This window comes from Manacus candei, unplaced genomic scaffold (assembly GCF_025592945.1).
Source record: "Manacus candei isolate 608988 ecotype Guabito, Panama unplaced genomic scaffold, ASM2559294v1 h1tg000148l, whole genome shotgun sequence".
NCBI classification, from domain to species: domain Eukaryota; kingdom Metazoa; phylum Chordata; class Aves; order Passeriformes; family Pipridae; genus Manacus; species Manacus candei.
In genome coordinates, this window is record NW_026138196.1 from 1,402,318 (window position 1) to 1,418,294 (window position 15,977).

Below are 15,977 nucleotides of genomic sequence, written 5' to 3' on the forward strand. Positions count from 1 at the left end.
GCGGGGTTGGATCCAGGGTTGGACTTGACAATCTCGGAGGTGCTTTCCAAGCCGGCTGATTCTGTGATTCAAAGATTGATTCTGTGACACCCAGGAGTGTCCCACCCCCCCATGATTGATTCTGTGACATCCAGGAGTGTCCCACCCCTTCAACCACTCCCTGTCTGTCCTCAGGTACCTGACGGGGGATCAGTTCTCCAGCGAGTCCTCCCTGGAAGCGTACGCACGGTGCCTGCGGATGGGCTGCCGCTGCATCGAGTGTGAGTGACCCCAGCACTTCCCAGGGAGGCTGGAATTCCACCCCAGTACTTCCCAGAGATGCTGGAATTCCACACCAGTACTTCCCAGTGATGCTGGACCCCCCCCAGCACCTCACAGGGATGCTGGAATTCCCCCGCCCAGTACCTCACAGGGATGCTGGAATTCCACCCCAGCACCTCACAGGGATGCTGGAATTCCACCCCCCAACACCTCACAGGGATGCTGGAACCCCCCCAGCACCTCACAGGGATGCTGGAATTCCACCCCAGCACCTCACAGGGATGCTGGAATTCCACCCCAGCACTTCCCAGGAATGCTGGAACCCCCCAACACCTCAGAGGGATGCTGGAATTCCACCCCAGCACCTCACAGGAATGCTGGAATTCCACCCCAGCACCTCACAGGGATGCTGGAATTCCACTCCAGCACCTCACAGGGATGCTGTAATTCCACTCCAGCACCTCACAGGGATGCTGGAATTCCACTCCAGCACCTCACAGGAATGCTGGAATTCCACCCCAGCACCTCACAGGAATGCTGGAATTCCACCCCAGAACCTTCCAGGGATGCTGGAACCACCCCCAGCACCTCCTGTCACATCCCTGACCACTTTCTGCTCCCATCCCACGGCACTGGAGCGGGGGGCCTTCCATGTCCTTTGGGGGATCTCAGCCCTGCTCCCCAGTGCTGGGGTGTTAACCAGGGTGTCTTCCCACCCAGTGGACTGCTGGGACGGCCCGGATGATCTCCCCATCATCTACCACGGCCACACGCTCACCTCCAAGATCAAGTTCCTGGACGTGCTGCACACCATCAAGGAACACGCCTTCGTCACCTCCGAGTAAGCCCCGGCTCCTCCCACGGCTCCCAAATCCCACCATTCCCGCCATTCCCACCATTCCCGCCTGCCTCCCGCAGGTTCCCCATCATCCTGTCCATCGAGGACCACTGCAGCATCGTCCAGCAGCGGAACATGGCCTCCCACTTCAAGAAGGTCTTCGGGGACATGCTCCTCACCAAGCCCGTGGACATCAATGCCGACGAGCTGCCCTCGCCCACCCAGCTCAAGAAGAAGATCCTGATCAAGGTACACCCCAAAATCCCTCTCAGCAGGAGGGATGTAAGCAGTGTCGGGCTGGGAGGGGGTGGGGATTCTCCCAAATCTTGGGATTCAAGAGTGATATCCCTCCGTGATGTCCCTCCAGACACCTCTCCGATGTTCTGCACCGAGAGGTGGCCGAGGGGAACGGGGGGGTTGGAGGGAAGGGACCTGTGGGAGTTTGATCCCGAGGGTTGGGAGCTTGGTGTGCCGTGGCCACCGTGTCCCACCCCCTGGGCGCTCCCCAGCACAAGAAGCTGGTCGAAGGGAACCTGTACGAGGAGGTCTCCACCGCCAGCTACTCGGAGAACGACATCAGCAACTCCATCAAGAACGGGATTCTCTACCTCGAAGACCCCATTGACCACGTAAGGGAGGAGCTGAGCAGGGCCTGTCGGACGGGGAGGAGCGTTTGGGTTTGGGATGGGCATGGAATGGGCTCTCCTAGACCTGGGGAGCGGGAGGGAGCAGAGACCTCGTGTCAAAGCTCCGTCGTTCCACGCGATCCTTCTCCTCACCCTGGGAATGCTCTTCCTCCTTCCCCAGACCTGGAGCCCTCATTATTTCGTCCTGACGAGCAACAAGATCTACTACTCGGAGGAGACCTCCCGCTACCAGTTCAACGAGGACGAGGAGGAGGTGGAGCAGAAGGAGGTGCGTGAGGGGCGAGGGGAGAACTCCGTGGGGGGTGGGAGGCAGAGGGTGGCACAAAACCTGTTTTGGGGGGGGTGACCCCGCAGGAGTTCAACAACAACGAGCTGCACTTCACGGAGAAGTGGTTCCACGGGAAGCTGGGCGGGGGCCGGGACGGGCGGCAGATCGCGGAGAAGCTGCTGCACGAGTATTGCACCGAGACGGGCGGCAAGGACGGCACCTTCCTGGTGCGCGAGAGCGAGACCTTCGTGGGCGACTACACCCTCTCCTTCTGGTAGGAGCTCCGGAGAGGCAGGATCCCGCCGTTCTCGAGCCGCTCTGGCCATCCCGCCCGGATAACCTTCCGGTCAACAACCGGTTTGGAGGCCGGAATGGCTTTTCCGGGGTGGGGGGGAAAAAACCACCACCTTTTTTTGACCTGCCTTTCTCCCCCCGCCGCACCAGGAGGTCCAGCCGGGTGCAGCACTGCCGGATCCACTCGCGGCAGGAGGCCGGGGCCACCAAGTTCTACCTGACGGACAACCTGGTCTTCGACAGCCTCTACAGCCTCATCTGCCACTACCGGGAGGTGCCGCTGCGCTGCAACGAGTTCGAGATGCGCCTCACCGACCCCGTCCCGCAACCCAACGCCCACGAGAGCAAAGAGTGAGGAGCAACCCCACCCAACCCCCTCTTCCCTTGGCCCCCCCTCTGGCGCTGGGCACCCTCCGGGGCGCGAGGACGCTGGTGGCAGCCCCCCGTGCCCACCTTCTGCCCGGCCAGGTGGTACCACGCCAGCCTGACGCGCCTGCAGGCCGAGCACATGCTGATGCGGGTGCCGCGCGACGGAGCCTTCCTGGTGCGCAAGCGCGGCGAGCCCAACTCCTACGCCATCTCCTTCCGGTGAGCGCGGCCACCACCAAGCCTCCTGGGCTTGGCCGAGGGCTTGGGTCCATTGAGACCTCAGTTCACATGAAGACCTCCCCACGGGGACGTCCTCGGGGCGGTCGCCTCAGTGGCATCACCGCCCACCCATCCCTGTGGTGGAACCGGGATCCAGCCCTCACACATACCCCGCCGCGTGTCCCGGCTCCAGGGCGGAGGGGAAGATCAAGCACTGCCGGATCCAGCAGGAGGGGAGGCTCTTCATGCTGGGCAGCTCGGCCGAGTTCGAGAGCCTGGTGGACCTCATCAGCTACTACGAGAAGCACCCGCTGTACCGCAAGATGAAGCTGCGCTACCCCATCAACGAGGAGACCCTGGAGAAGATGGGCACCACCGTGAGTGCTCCTGGGGGGGAAGGTTCAGCGCCCCTGTGCCTGGCTCCAACACCCTCCAGAATTCCGGGGGAAGCCCAAGCAGAACCGACCGAGCTCGTTCTGCTCACCCCCCAAAACTCCCTTCCAACGAGTTTAGGTTGGACATGGGGAAGAAGTTCTTTACAGGGAGAGGGATCAGACCTTGGGATGGGCTGCCCAGGGAGGGGGTGAAGTCCCAGTCCCTGGGGGTGTTGAAGCAGAGGCTGAACGTGGCACTCGGTGCCATGGGCTGGGTGCCAAGGTGGGGTTGGGTCTCCCAGTGATCTCAGGGGTCTTTTCCAACTCGATTCATTCCGTGAGTCGCGAAGGGATTTTAGGTCCCCCCCCAACCCCCTTGTATCCAATCACACGCCCCTGTAGCCCCTGCCCACACCTGGGTGACTCCTTCTGGAATTTCTCCCGGCAGGAGCTGGACTATGGAGCCCTGTACGAGGTGCGGACCCCCCACTTCTACGTGGAGGCCAACAAGATGCCCATGGCCAGGGTAAGGGGCCGAGGTGGGGACCTGGGAGGTGGAGGGCGGTGGGACACGATGATTCCAGAGCTGGGGTTTGGGGGTGGTCCTTCCCCAGACCCACCACGTCTCCCACCACCACTGACCGGAGACGTGGGGATGTTTTGCCACGTTTTTGGGACCCTCAGGTGATGCTGGAGCTGGATCCCTTTGCACTAGGGAACCCCAACAAAGCTGGTTTAGAGTCAGTTCCCAGAAGGTGCATTTTCCATCCTTGGAGGTTTTTGGAACTGGGTTGGTCTCAGAGTTGACCCAATCTCCACCCATGGAGGTTTTTGGGACTGGACTGGTCTTGGAGCTGACACAATCTCCATCCTTGGAGATTTTGGGACTGGACTGGTCCTGGAGCTGACACAGTCTCCATCCTTGGAGGTTTTTGGGACTGAACTGGCCTTGGAGTTGACCCAGCCTCTCGTCCTGGAAGTTTCTGGGACTTGAAGCTTCGTCAGGAACTGTAGTGACAGGACAAGGAATGATGGATTCAAATTGAAAGCGGGGAAATTTGGGTGAGATATTGGGAAGAAATTCTTCCCTGTGAGGGTGGTGAGACACTGGAACAGGTTGTCCAGGGAGGCTGTGGATGTCCCAGCTCTGGAAGTGTTCCAAGTCAGGTTGGATGTTCAAAGCCAGGGTCCTGCTCCAGCCCAGATCCCTATCTGGAGTCTGGAGGATGCCCATGGTCCTGCTCAAACCCAGACCCTTATCCAGAGGCTATGGGATGTTCCTGATCCTTCTCCAGCCCAGATCCTTATCCAGAGGCTATGGAATGCCAGTGGTCCTGCTCCAGCCCAGATCCTTATCTGGAGTATGGGGGATGCTCCTGGTCCTTCTCCAGCCCAGATCCTTATCCAGAGGCTATGGGATGCCCATGGTCCTGCTCCAGCCCAGATCCTTATCTGGAGTCTGGGGGATGCTCCTGGTCCTGCTGCAGCCCAGATCCTTATCTGGAGTCTGGGGGATGCTCCTGGTCCTGCTCCAACCCAAATCTGTATCCTAGGATGAGGGCTGTTTCCAGCCCTTATCCAACCCAGACCCTTATCCAGGGGCTGGGGGATACTCCTGGTCCTGCTCCAGTCCAGATCCTTATCCCAAAGCTGTAGGATGCTGCCAGCCCTGTGCCAGCCCAGACCTTTATCCAGAGTCTCAGAAATGCTCCTGGCCCTGCTCCAGCCCAGACCCTTATCCAGAGTCTGGGAAGTGCTCCTGGCCCTGCTCCAGCCCAGACCTTTATCCAGAGTCTGGGAAGTGCTCCTGGCCCTGCTCCAACCCAAACTGTTATCTAGAGTCTTAGAAATGCTCCTGGCCCTGCTCCAACCCAGACCCTTATCCAGAGTCTGGAAAATGCTCCTGGCCCTGCTCCAACCCAGAGCCTTATTCAGAGGCTACAGAATGTTCACGACCCTGCTCCAGTCTAGACCCTTATCCAGAGTCTGGAAAATGCTTCTGGTCCTGCTCCAGCCCAGACCTTTATCCAGAGGCTATGGAATGCTCATGGCCCTGCTCCAGCCCCAATCCAGGAGCATCCCACTGCCTTTGGATATGGATGTGGGCTGGAGCAGGACCGTGGGATGCTCCTGGCCCCGCACCCACCTAGACCCTTCTCCTTGAAGAACCTGCTTTAGCGGGAGACATGGCAGGGTGGGCTTGGAATGGGGACCATCCCAACCCTGTGAGATCCCACAATTTGGGGGTGTGGGACCCTCGGGAGCGCCGAGGCCAGGCCTGGAGGTGCCAGGGGTGGTGACAGGTGGTGCCAGGCAGTGACCCATGTCCCTCCCCATGGTGTCCCAGTGCACGGTGAAGGCCCTCTACGACTACAAGGCGCAGCGGGAGGACGAACTGTCGTTCTGCAAGCAGGCCATCATCCACAACGTCGACAAGCAGGACGGCGGCTGGTGAGGACGTCACGCGCACCCACGGGTGTCACCGCGGGCCGGGAGGCGGAGGGGACGCCCCGGGGGGATCCCCCAGATCGTCCCCCAGCGGGTTTTAACCACCTCCTCCTTCTCTGTCCCCGCCCCACCAAATCCCTCCTCCGCCCGGCCCCGCATGCAGCTCGGACGCCCCCGGCCCCTTCCCCGAAATCCGTCCGCCCGCCTTGACCCTCTGACCCCTTGCAGGTGGCGCGGGGACTACGGGGGCAAGAAGCAGCTCTGGTTCCCGGCCAACTATGTGGAGGAGATCGTGGGCACCCAAGCGCCGGAGCAGGACGAGGCCGTGAGTGCCACCATCCCCACCGGGGACACCGGAGACGGGCCCGGTCCTGCTCCAGCCCAGATCCTTGTCCAGGGGCTGGGAGATGCTCCTGGTCCTGCTCCAGCCCAGATCCCTATCTGGAGTCTGGGGGATGATCCTGGTCCTACTCCAGTCCAGATCCTTATATGGAGTCTGGGGGATGATCCTGGCCCTGCTCCAGTCCAGATCCTTCTCCAGAGGCTGGGGATGCCCCTGGTCCTGCTCCAGCCCAGATCCTTCTGGAGTCTGGGGGATGATCCTAGTCCTACTCCAGTCCAGATCCTTATCCGGGGTCTGGAGGATGCTCCCAGTCCTGCTCCAGCCCAGATCCATATCCAGGGTCTGAGGGATGCTCCCAGTCCTGCTCCAACCCAGACCCTTATCCAGAGGCTATGGGATGTTCCTGGTCCTGCTCCAGCCCAGATCTTTATCGTGAGGCTGAGGGATGCTCATGGTCCAGCTCCAACCCAGACTTCTTATCCAGAGGCTGAGGGATGTTCCTGGTCCTGCTCCAACCCAAATCCTTATCCTGAGGCTGGGGGATGCTCCTGGCCCCCTTCCAGCTTGGACCCTTCTTTGGAAGCTGGAAGATGCTCCCAACCTTTTGCCAGCCCAGACCCTTTTCCTGAGTCTGGGAGATGTTCCTGGTCCTGCTCCAACCCAGACCCTTATCCAGAGTCATGGGAATGCTCCTGGTCCTGCTCCAACCTAGCCCCTTATCCAGTGCCCGGGTGATGCTCCTGGGTGTTTTTTTCCAGTTTTCCTCAGTTTTGCTGACTGGGAGACCTGGGGGGTGGCTCCCAAGAGGAGCTGTCACCAAGCCTGGCCCCACAGGCCTCTTCCATATCCCTTATTCCTTCCTCTCTTCCAGTCCTCGGAAAACAGCCCCCTGGGGAACTTCCTGAAGGGATTCATCGACGTCCCGTCCTGCCACGTCGGTGAGTTCCCGTCTCCCTGATTTGGGGGGGAATTCTGAGGATTTGGGACTGATTTGTGGGGAATTCAGAGGAGTTAGAACTGATTTCAGGGGAATTCTGTGGTTGGGATTGATTTGGGGGGACTTCTGAGGAGCTGGGACTGATTTGTGAGGAATTCTGAAGGGTTGGAAATGATTTCAGGGGAATTCGGAGGTTGGGACTGATTTTGGGAATTCAGAGGTTGGGATTGATCTGGGGGGAATTCCAAGGTCGGAGTCTATTTGGGGGAGAATTCCGAGGAGTTGGGACATCCAGACGATCCAGGGGACATTTCTCCCTGGCTCCGAGCGCGTTTCAGCGCGGAAAACCAAATCCACACGTTAAAAAAACTCGGGATCCTCGCCATGGGAGTGCCAGGAGGGGCTGGTGGGACCGCTGAGGTTTCGGTTGCCCCCCAGAGCCATCCCTTGGGAATGCCTCCGAGTAAAGCCCCCCCTCTGGTGTCCTTGTAGTGATCTCCAAAGACGGGAGGAGCTCCAAACCATTTGTCTTCACCATCCATTCCCAGCAGATGTCCCACGCCGCCCAATCCCTGGACGTGGCCGCGGACACGCAGGAGGAGCTCAGCGAGTGGGTGGCCAAGATCCGGGAGGCCACGCAGAACGCGGACGCCCGGGTGAGGATGGGAACGGGAATGGGAATGGGAATGGGCTGGGATGGGGACGGAGGGGCCCCTTTTCTGTGGGGATTGGCCCCGATGTCTCCAAAGGAGGAGGATTTTGTCTGGGAGCTGCCGGGACCGCGCTGGGAGTGAACAGAGTCCTGCTGGGAGTGACTGGGTTGGTGGTGGGAGCAACTGGAATGGTGCTGGAGATAGCTGGGATCATACTGGGAGCAACTGGAAGTGACTGGGATCATACTGGGAGCGACTGGAAGTGACTGGGATCATACTGGGGTCATACTGGGAGTGACTGGGATCATACTGGGAGCGACTGGAAGTGACTGGGATCATACTGGGAATGACTGGAAGTGAGTGGGATCATACTGGGAGTGACTGGAAGTGACTGGGATCATACTGGGGTCATACTGGGAGTGACTGGGATCATACTGGAATCTACTGGAAGTGACTGGGATCATACTGGGAGCGATTGGAAGTGACTGGGATCATACTGGGAATGACTGGAAGTGACTGACATCATACTGGGAGTGACTGGAAGTGACTGAGATCATACTGGGGTCATACTGGGAGTGACTGGGATCATACTGGGATCATACTGGGAGTGACTGCAAGTGACAAGGATTATACTGGGATCATACTGGCAGTGGTGGGAAGTGACTGGGATCATACTAGGAGTGACTGCAAGTGACTGGGATCATACTGGGATCATACTGGGAGTGACTGGAAGTGACTGGGATCACATTGGGATCATACTGGGAGTGACTGGAAGTGAGTGGGATCATACTGGGAGTGACTGGAAGTGACTGGGATCACACTGGGTTCATAGTGGGAGTGGTGGGAAGTGACTGGGATCATACTGGGATCATACTGACAGTGGTGGGAAGTGACTGGGATCATACTGGGAGTGACTGGAAGTGACTGGGATCATACTGGAACCATACTGGGAGTAGCTGGGATCACACTGGGATTGTACTGGGATAGACTGGGATTACAGTGGGGACTGGAACCTTACTGGGGGTTACTGGGAGTTCCTGGGCCCATGCTGGGAACCAAATGGGGACACACTGGGAGCAACTGGGATCAACTGGAAGATACTGGAATGGTACTGGGATCATGATGGCGTTAATGGGGAGCAACTGGGACCATGCTGGGGGCAACTGGGATCATAATGGGATTATACTGGAAGTGACTGGAATCATTTGGGAGTAGTTGAGATCATACTGGGATTATACTGGGATTACAGTGGGTGTGAATGGAACCTTACTGGGGGTTACTGGGAGCTCCGGTAACTGGGTCTATGCTGGGGGCAACTGGAATCATACTGGGAATGACTGGGATTATAGTGGGAATAACTGGGATTATACTGGAACCATACTGGGAGTAGCTGGGATCCACTGGAAGACACTAGAACCATGCTGGGGGGACTGGGATCACAACTGGGGCAACTGGGATCACGCTGGGAGTGACTGGGATTATAGTGGGAGTGACTGGAACCATACTGGGAGTAGCTGGGATCACAGTGGGAGTAACTAGGATCACACTGGGATTGTACTGGGATAGACTGGGATTACAGTGGGTGTGAAGTAGAACCTTACTGGGGGTTACTCGGAGCTCCTGGGCCCTTGCTGGGAGCCAACCTGGGACACACTGGGAGCAACTGGGTCCAACTGGAAGGCACTGGAAGAACCCTTGCCCCGTTCTCCCCGTGCAGATGCAGGAGGGGAAGATCATGGAGCGGCGGAAGAAGATCGCGCTGGAGCTCTCGGAGCTGGTCGTCTACTGCCGCCCGGTGCCGTTCGACGAGGACAGTAAGAGCCGGAAAAGCGGGATGTGGGACGGGATGAGCGCGGGCCGAGGCGGGCGGTGGAACCGACGTCCTCCGCCGATGGTCCCCTCGGCTCTTCCAGAGATCGGCACGGACAAGGCCTGTTACCGGGACATGTCGTCCTTCCCGGAGACCAAGGCGGAGAAATACGCCAACCGCAGCAAGGGCAAGAAATTCCTGCAGTACAACCGGCGCCAGCTGAGCCGGATCTATCCCAAGGGACAGCGCCTGGACTCCTCCAACTACGACCCGCTGCCCATGTGGATCTGCGGGAGCCAACTCGTGGCCCTCAACTTCCAGACGCCCGGTAAATCCTGATCCGGGGACGGTGTTGGGATCAGCCCTGTAGGTTGGCCCTAAAATTTCCATCCCTGGTGTTCCGGCCTGGGTCTTGTTGTTGGAGGTGGTTTGGGTGATCTCTCCAACCTTGATCCTGATGGGGACATAGGAAGTAGTTTGGGTCATCCCTCCAACCTTGGTCCTCATCCTGATGGGGACACAGGAGATGGTTTGGATGATCTCTCCAACCTTGGTCCTGATGGGGACACAGGAGATGGTTTGGGTGATCTCTCCAACCTTGGTCCTCATCCTGATGGGGACACAGGAGATGGTTTGGATGATCTCTCCAACCTTGGTCCTGATGGGGACACAGGAGATGGTTTGGGTGATCTCTCCAACCTTGGTCCTCATCCTGATGGGATCACTGTCTCCCATGGCTCTTCCCTGGGTCTTGTTGGAGGTGGTTTGGATGAGCTTTCCAACCTTTGTCCTCATCCTGATGGGATCATCGTCCCTGGTGGCTCTGCCCCAGGTCTTGTTGGAGGCAGTTGGAATGATTTCTCCGACTTTTCCCCTCATCCTGATGGAGACAAAGGAGGTGGTTTGGGTGATCTCTCCAACCTTGGTCCTGATGAGGACACAAGAGATGGTTTGGATGATTTCTCCAACCTTGGTCCTGATGAGGACACAGGAGATGGTTTGGATGATCTCTCCAACCTTGGTCCTGATGGGGACACAGGAGATGGTTTGGATGATCTCTCCAACCTTGGTCTTCATCCTGATGGGATCACTGTCTCCCATGGCTTTTCCCTGGGTCTTGTTGGAGGTGGTTTGGATGAGCTCTCCAACCTTTGTCCTCATCCTGATGGGGACACAGGGGGTGGTTTGGGTGATCTCTCCAACCTTTGTCCTCATCCTGATGGGATCATCATCCCTGGTGGCTCTGCCCCAGGTCTTGTTGGAGGCAGTTGGAATGATTTCTCCAACTTTTCCCCTCATCCTGATGGGGACACAGGAGATGGTTTGGATGATCTCTCCAATCTTGGTCCTGATGAGGACACAGGAGATGGTTTGGGTGATCTCTCCAACCTTGGTCCTGATGGGGACACAGGAGATGGTTTGGATGATCTCTCCAACCTTGGTCCTGATGAGGACACAGGAGATGGTTTGGGTGATCTCCCCAACCTATCCCTCATCCCAATGGGCACATCTCCATACAATCCTTGGGCCCTTCACACAAAACCCAGCTTCATCCCTGCTCCAACCAGAGTTGGGAGCTCCTAGTTGGGTTTGCCAAGGCAGGACCTTCTGCCCAAGGACCTCGAGGAGGGCTCAGCTCTGCTCTGTCCCGCGGCCGCAGACAAACCGATGCAGCTGAACCAGGCGCTCTTCATGCTCGGTGGCCGCAGCGGGTACGTCCTGCAGCCCGACATCATGAGGGATGAGACCTTCGACCCCTTCGACAAGAACAGCCTGAAGATCGTGGAACCCATCACGGTCCAGCTGCAGGCAAGTGGGCGAGGACCACCTGGAGGTGGCCACTGCCGAGGTGGGGACTTGTTCCTTCAGTTTTGGGTTGGCCAGGCGTGGGTGTTATGTGTTTCAGCCGCCTGGAGTTGGTTACTCTTGGAAGTCCTTCCTCACCCTCCTGCTCCTCCCACAGATCCTGGGCGCCCGGCACCTGCCCAAGAACGGGAGGAGCATCGTGTGCCCCTTCGTGGAGGTGGAGGTTTGCGGCTCCGAGTACGACAACAGCAAGAACAAGACGGATGTCGTAGGTGAGGGACCGCGGGGATGATGTTCCCGCTCCCGGGACGCCGGCACGACCCTGACTGTGCCCTTTGAATCCGAAAAATCCAGTATAATAAACTGCCCAGAGACTTTTGATCTTTGAGCAGCAAAAGTATTTATTGACAGCGCTGGGAGCAAGCCAGCTATCGCTGGAAAAACTTGCTCGAAGGCTTCACACAAAATCAGCAGTTTTTATACAATTTTCATATATGATTAAGTGCATATTCATGTGATTACAACATCCATCTATACATATTAATAACAGGTGGAGTGTAGGTGGAGCTCAGGCAGGACTTGGGGCGGTGCTTCCCCTGGCCCTCAATTTTGATGGGAGATCCAATCTTCCTCGCATGGGTCTGGGGGCTAATTCTCATCTTCCTTGGCCTGACCTCCCTTCTCTTCTATTGTTCTCGACCCACTCACTGAAGCTTGGAGAAGGCCTTGGCTCCCAGCCTGTTTCTTCTATTCAAATGTCTGCTTTATCCTACTGCATCTTAATTTATTACTTCTAGGCCTATTCTATGATTCTTTTACCATTCTTTTAAGTTTTGGTCCAGTAGGTAGAACAGAACGAGTATAGATCGTTTAGATGTTCATAGCTTGTTAGCAGGCCCAAATTTAGCAGTTAACTCTTTTGGGCCTGGCCTCCTGTTTCACCTTGAGGGGAGGACGTGTGGGTGCCGGTGCCGTGTGGGTGATGTCCGTGTGTCCGGCCTGGTTCTGACCCTTCCCGCTCTCGCCCGCAGCCGACAACGGCTTCAACCCCGTGTGGCTCTTCAAGCAGTTCGTCTTCGACATCAACAACCCGGAGTTCGCCTTCCTGCGCTTCGTGGTGTACGAGGAGGACATGTTCAGTGACCCCAACTTCTTGGCACAGGCCACCTTCCCCGTCAAGGGCCTCAAAACAGGTATGGTCCTCCCACCATCATCGTCATCTTCTCCGGCAGAGTCATGGAATCGTAGAAGGGTTTGGGTTGGAAGGGACCTTTAAAGGTCAACTAGTCCAAACCTTTGCAATCATCTCCATCGTAAAGTCATGGAATCATAGAAGGGTTTGGGTTGGAAGGGAGCTTTGAAGGTCAATTAGTCCAAACCTGTGCAATCATCTCCATCATAAAGTCATGGAATCATTGAAGGGTTTGGGTTGGAAAGGACTTTTAATGGTCAACTAGTCCAAACCCTTGCAATCATCATCATCATCATCACCTCCACCATAGAGTCATAGAATCGTAGAAGGGTTTGGATTGGAAAGGACCTTCAAAGATCAACTAGTCCAAACCCTTGCAATAATCACCATCATCATCATCATCATCTCCATCACAGAGTCATGGAATCATAGAAGGGTTTGGGTTGGAAGGGACCTTGAAGGGTCAACTAGTCCAAACCTTTGCAATCATCTCCATCATAAACTCATGGAATCATTGAAGGGTTTGGGTTGGAAAGGACTTTTAATGGTCAGATAGTCCAAACCCTTGCAATCATCTCCATCATCATCATCATCTCCATCATCAGGTTATGAAATCATAGAAGGGTTTGGGTTGGAAGGGAGCTTTGAAGGTCATCGAGTCCAACCCCCCTGCAATCATCATCTCCATCATAGAGTCATGGAGTCATAGAAGGGGTTGGTTTGGAAAGGACCTTTATAGGTCAACTAGTCCAAACCGTTGCAGTCATCATCATCGTTGTCATCATCATCATCATCATCGTCATCATCATCATCATCATCATCATCTCCATCATAGAATGATGGAATCATAGAAGGGTTTGGGTTGGAAGGACCTTCAAAAGTCAACTAGTCCAAACCATTGCAATAATCATCATCATCATCACAGATCATGGAATCATAGGAGGGTTTGGGTTGGAAGGGACCTTTACAGGTCAACTCGTCCAAACCCTTCCAATCATCATCATCATCATCCTCCTCTCCATCACAGAGTCATAGAATCATAGAAGGGTTTGGGTTGGAAGGGACCTTCAAAAGTCAACTCGTCCAAACCCTGGCAATAATCATCATCATCACAGAGTCATAGAATCATAGAAGGGCTTGGGTTGGAAAGGACCTTCAAAGGTCAACTAGTCCAAACCCTTGCAATCATCATCATCATCATCATCATCACAGATCATAGAATCGTAGAAGGGTTTGGGTTGGAAAGGATCTTTAAAGGTCATCAAGTCCAAACCCTTGCAATCATCATCCTCCTCATCATCATCATCTCTTGGGGTCCTGGCCATGGTGAGGGGCTCGGCCCCTGCTGTGGCACTGAGCTCTGTCGTGGTGTTGTGCCCAGGCTACCGGTCGGTGCCGTTGAAGAACAGCTACACCGAGGACCTGGAACTCGCCTCCCTCCTCATCCACATCGAGATCATCAACGCCAAGGCAGGTGGCCCCGTCGCCTCCGTTTCCTCGACCCGAACGAGGAGGGTCATCTCCTTGGGGCAGGGGGGGGGAGCGCTCTGCCTGTCCCCACACACTCACCCCTTGGTTTTGGGGCAGGAGGAAGATGAGGAGAACCTCTACTCGTCCATCCAGCAGCTGCGGGACCGCGCCAGCGAGCTCTCCAGCCAGGTCTCCAGCTACGAGCGCACCAACGGCTGCGACTCCCGCTACCAGCAGCGCCTGGACGAGCTCCGGGCGGCCCAGGAGCGGCTCATGGAGCTCACCGAGGTCCGCAACCGCAAGTGAGTGCGTTCCCTGCCCCGTGCCTTTGGGTGCTCCCTCTGGGGATTGGAACACAGGTCCTGAGAGGAGAGGTTGAGGGAGCTTGGAGGGGGCTCAGCCTGGAGAGGAGGAGGCTCAGGGGAGACCTCCTCACTCTCTGCAACTCCCTGACAGGAGGGGGGAGCCGGGTGAGGGTGGGGCTCTTCTCCCAGGCAGCGTCAGTAAGACAAGAGGGCACGGCCTTAAGTTGTGCCAGGGGAGGTTTAAGTTGGATATTGGGAAGAAATTCTTTCTAGAGACAATAATCAGCCATTGGAATGGGCTGCCCAGGGAGGGGGTGGATTCTCCATCCCTGGAGGTGTCTAAGGTGAGACTGGATGTGGCATCAGTGCCATGGGCTGGGAACCACGGCAGGGTTGGATCCAGGGTTGGACTTGATGATCTCGGAGGTGCTTTCCAAGCCGGCTGATTCTGTGATTCTGTGATTCTGTGATTCCATGAATCTTTGATTCCATGATTCTAAAGCCACCCCTCTGCTCCCCTCCAGGTTGATGGAGAAGAAGAAGAGGGACCGGCAGATGGTCACCAAGCGCAGCTGAGCGGGAGGGACGCGAGCGCGGGAGCTCCCCGGCCACCTCCTCTCCTGCTGCACGGGGAGATGGGGTGGCCACAGCTGGTCCCCTGCCCGTGGCCGGGACTGGGTGACCTCCAGCTTTCATCCCACGTCCCCTGGAGCTTGTGGCCACGTCCCTGTCCCCACGGGGTGGCCGCCGTGGCTCCTCTTCCCCCTCCATCCTCCAACGGGGAAACTGAGGCACGGGGGCCCAGCCGGGCCTGGATGGGGTGGGACCGGCCACCTCCATCCTGGGGACGGGTGACAGGATGGGCTGGCAGTGAAACCCCAGGGTGGGGACACAGGGGACACTCTGGGGGGGGTCAGGGGGGCGTTTTGTCCCCCCCTATAAATATCTGTATTTTCTTCTTTTATCCAGCCTGTACATATGGCGGGGGGGGAGGGGTGTCTGGACCAGCCACAGTATTAGGGCACAAGGGGGGGGACCCCAAAATGTCCAGAGATGTCCCAACAAGGGAGCAGGGGACGAGTCTGGGGGTGTCCCACAGGGCAAGGCAGTGACGAGGTGCCCTGAGGTAGATACGGGCACCCCGGTGGTCCCGGAGAGGACAGGGATGGCACCGAGGAGACCCAGTGTTGTCACCAAACCCTGGGAATGGGGACAGATCCTGCCAGTGAAGCCCATGGAGGTGGTGGCCGGCCCGGCGGTGGCTGGGGACATCTTGGGGTGTCCCCTGGGGTCGGGGTGTCCCGGGGGGGGACCTGTGTATTCTTTGTATGAAAATAAATCTATTTAGCCAATATTTATACCTGTGACCTGCTGCCCTGACCTGGTGTCCCCTCCCCGATGTCCCTGCGGTGGGTGATGGCCCCAGGGGGGTCCCAGATCCAGGGTGTCACCCTTGTTCTCCCCTGACGTGTCCTGGAAGTGGTGGGGACACTCAGGCAGGGGTGGTGCTGTGGCAGGGCCACGCAGGGAGGGGACACTGGACACAGGGGACATGGGACAGAGGGCACAGGGGACACGGGACATGGGACAGAGGAGGGCACAGGGCCAGGGAGACACAGGGGACATGGGACACAGGGGACATGGGGATGAGGGCACAGGGCCAGGGGGACACAGGGGTCATGGGACAGAGGGCACAGGGCCAGGGAGACACAGGGGACATGAAACAGAGGGCACAGGGCCAGA

The 15,977-nt window shown here is 57.3% G+C and overlaps 1 protein-coding gene and 1 long non-coding RNA gene across 4 annotated transcripts in view; one reads left to right on the plus strand and one right to left on the minus strand.

Annotated features, from left to right (window-relative positions):
- Positions 1-15,592, plus strand: part of LOC127462972 (1-phosphatidylinositol 4,5-bisphosphate phosphodiesterase gamma-1-like) — a 29,271-nt gene extending 13,679 nt beyond the window's left edge. Inside the window, exons 11-32 of one of the 3 annotated variants that reach the window (XM_051771908.1) lie at positions 175-260; positions 982-1,102; positions 1,180-1,348; positions 1,609-1,728; positions 1,907-2,014; positions 2,101-2,288; positions 2,459-2,659; positions 2,777-2,896; positions 3,090-3,273; positions 3,719-3,796; positions 5,618-5,721; positions 5,947-6,043; positions 6,933-6,999; positions 7,491-7,654; positions 9,369-9,465; positions 9,565-9,789; positions 11,122-11,270; positions 11,425-11,539; positions 12,299-12,460; positions 13,841-13,929; positions 14,047-14,231; positions 14,759-15,592. In XM_051771908.1, the coding sequence (XP_051627868.1) occupies positions 175-260; positions 982-1,102; positions 1,180-1,348; positions 1,609-1,728; positions 1,907-2,014; positions 2,101-2,288; positions 2,459-2,659; positions 2,777-2,896; positions 3,090-3,273; positions 3,719-3,796; positions 5,618-5,721; positions 5,947-6,043; positions 6,933-6,999; positions 7,491-7,654; positions 9,369-9,465; positions 9,565-9,789; positions 11,122-11,270; positions 11,425-11,539; positions 12,299-12,460; positions 13,841-13,929; positions 14,047-14,231; positions 14,759-14,810 (2,881 nt within the window). In that variant the 3' untranslated portion in view covers positions 14,811-15,592. Of the gene's footprint in view, positions 1-174; positions 261-981; positions 1,103-1,179; positions 1,349-1,608; positions 1,729-1,906; positions 2,015-2,100; positions 2,289-2,458; positions 2,660-2,776; positions 2,897-3,089; positions 3,274-3,718; positions 3,797-5,617; positions 5,722-5,946; positions 6,044-6,932; positions 7,000-7,490; positions 7,655-9,368; positions 9,466-9,564; positions 9,790-11,121; positions 11,271-11,424; positions 11,540-12,298; positions 12,461-13,840; positions 13,930-14,046; positions 14,232-14,758 lie in introns of those variants that run through there. The other 2 variants (XR_007900616.1, XR_007900617.1) reach the window with 2 other exon arrangements.
- On the minus strand, positions 12,481-13,286 carry LOC127462973 (uncharacterized). Its single transcript, XR_007900618.1, has 2 exons — positions 12,938-13,286; positions 12,481-12,561 (listed from the first exon to the last, which is right to left on the minus strand). It is a non-coding gene; the product is annotated as an uncharacterized LOC127462973 (long non-coding RNA).
- Positions 15,593-15,977: the final 385 nt, after the last annotated feature.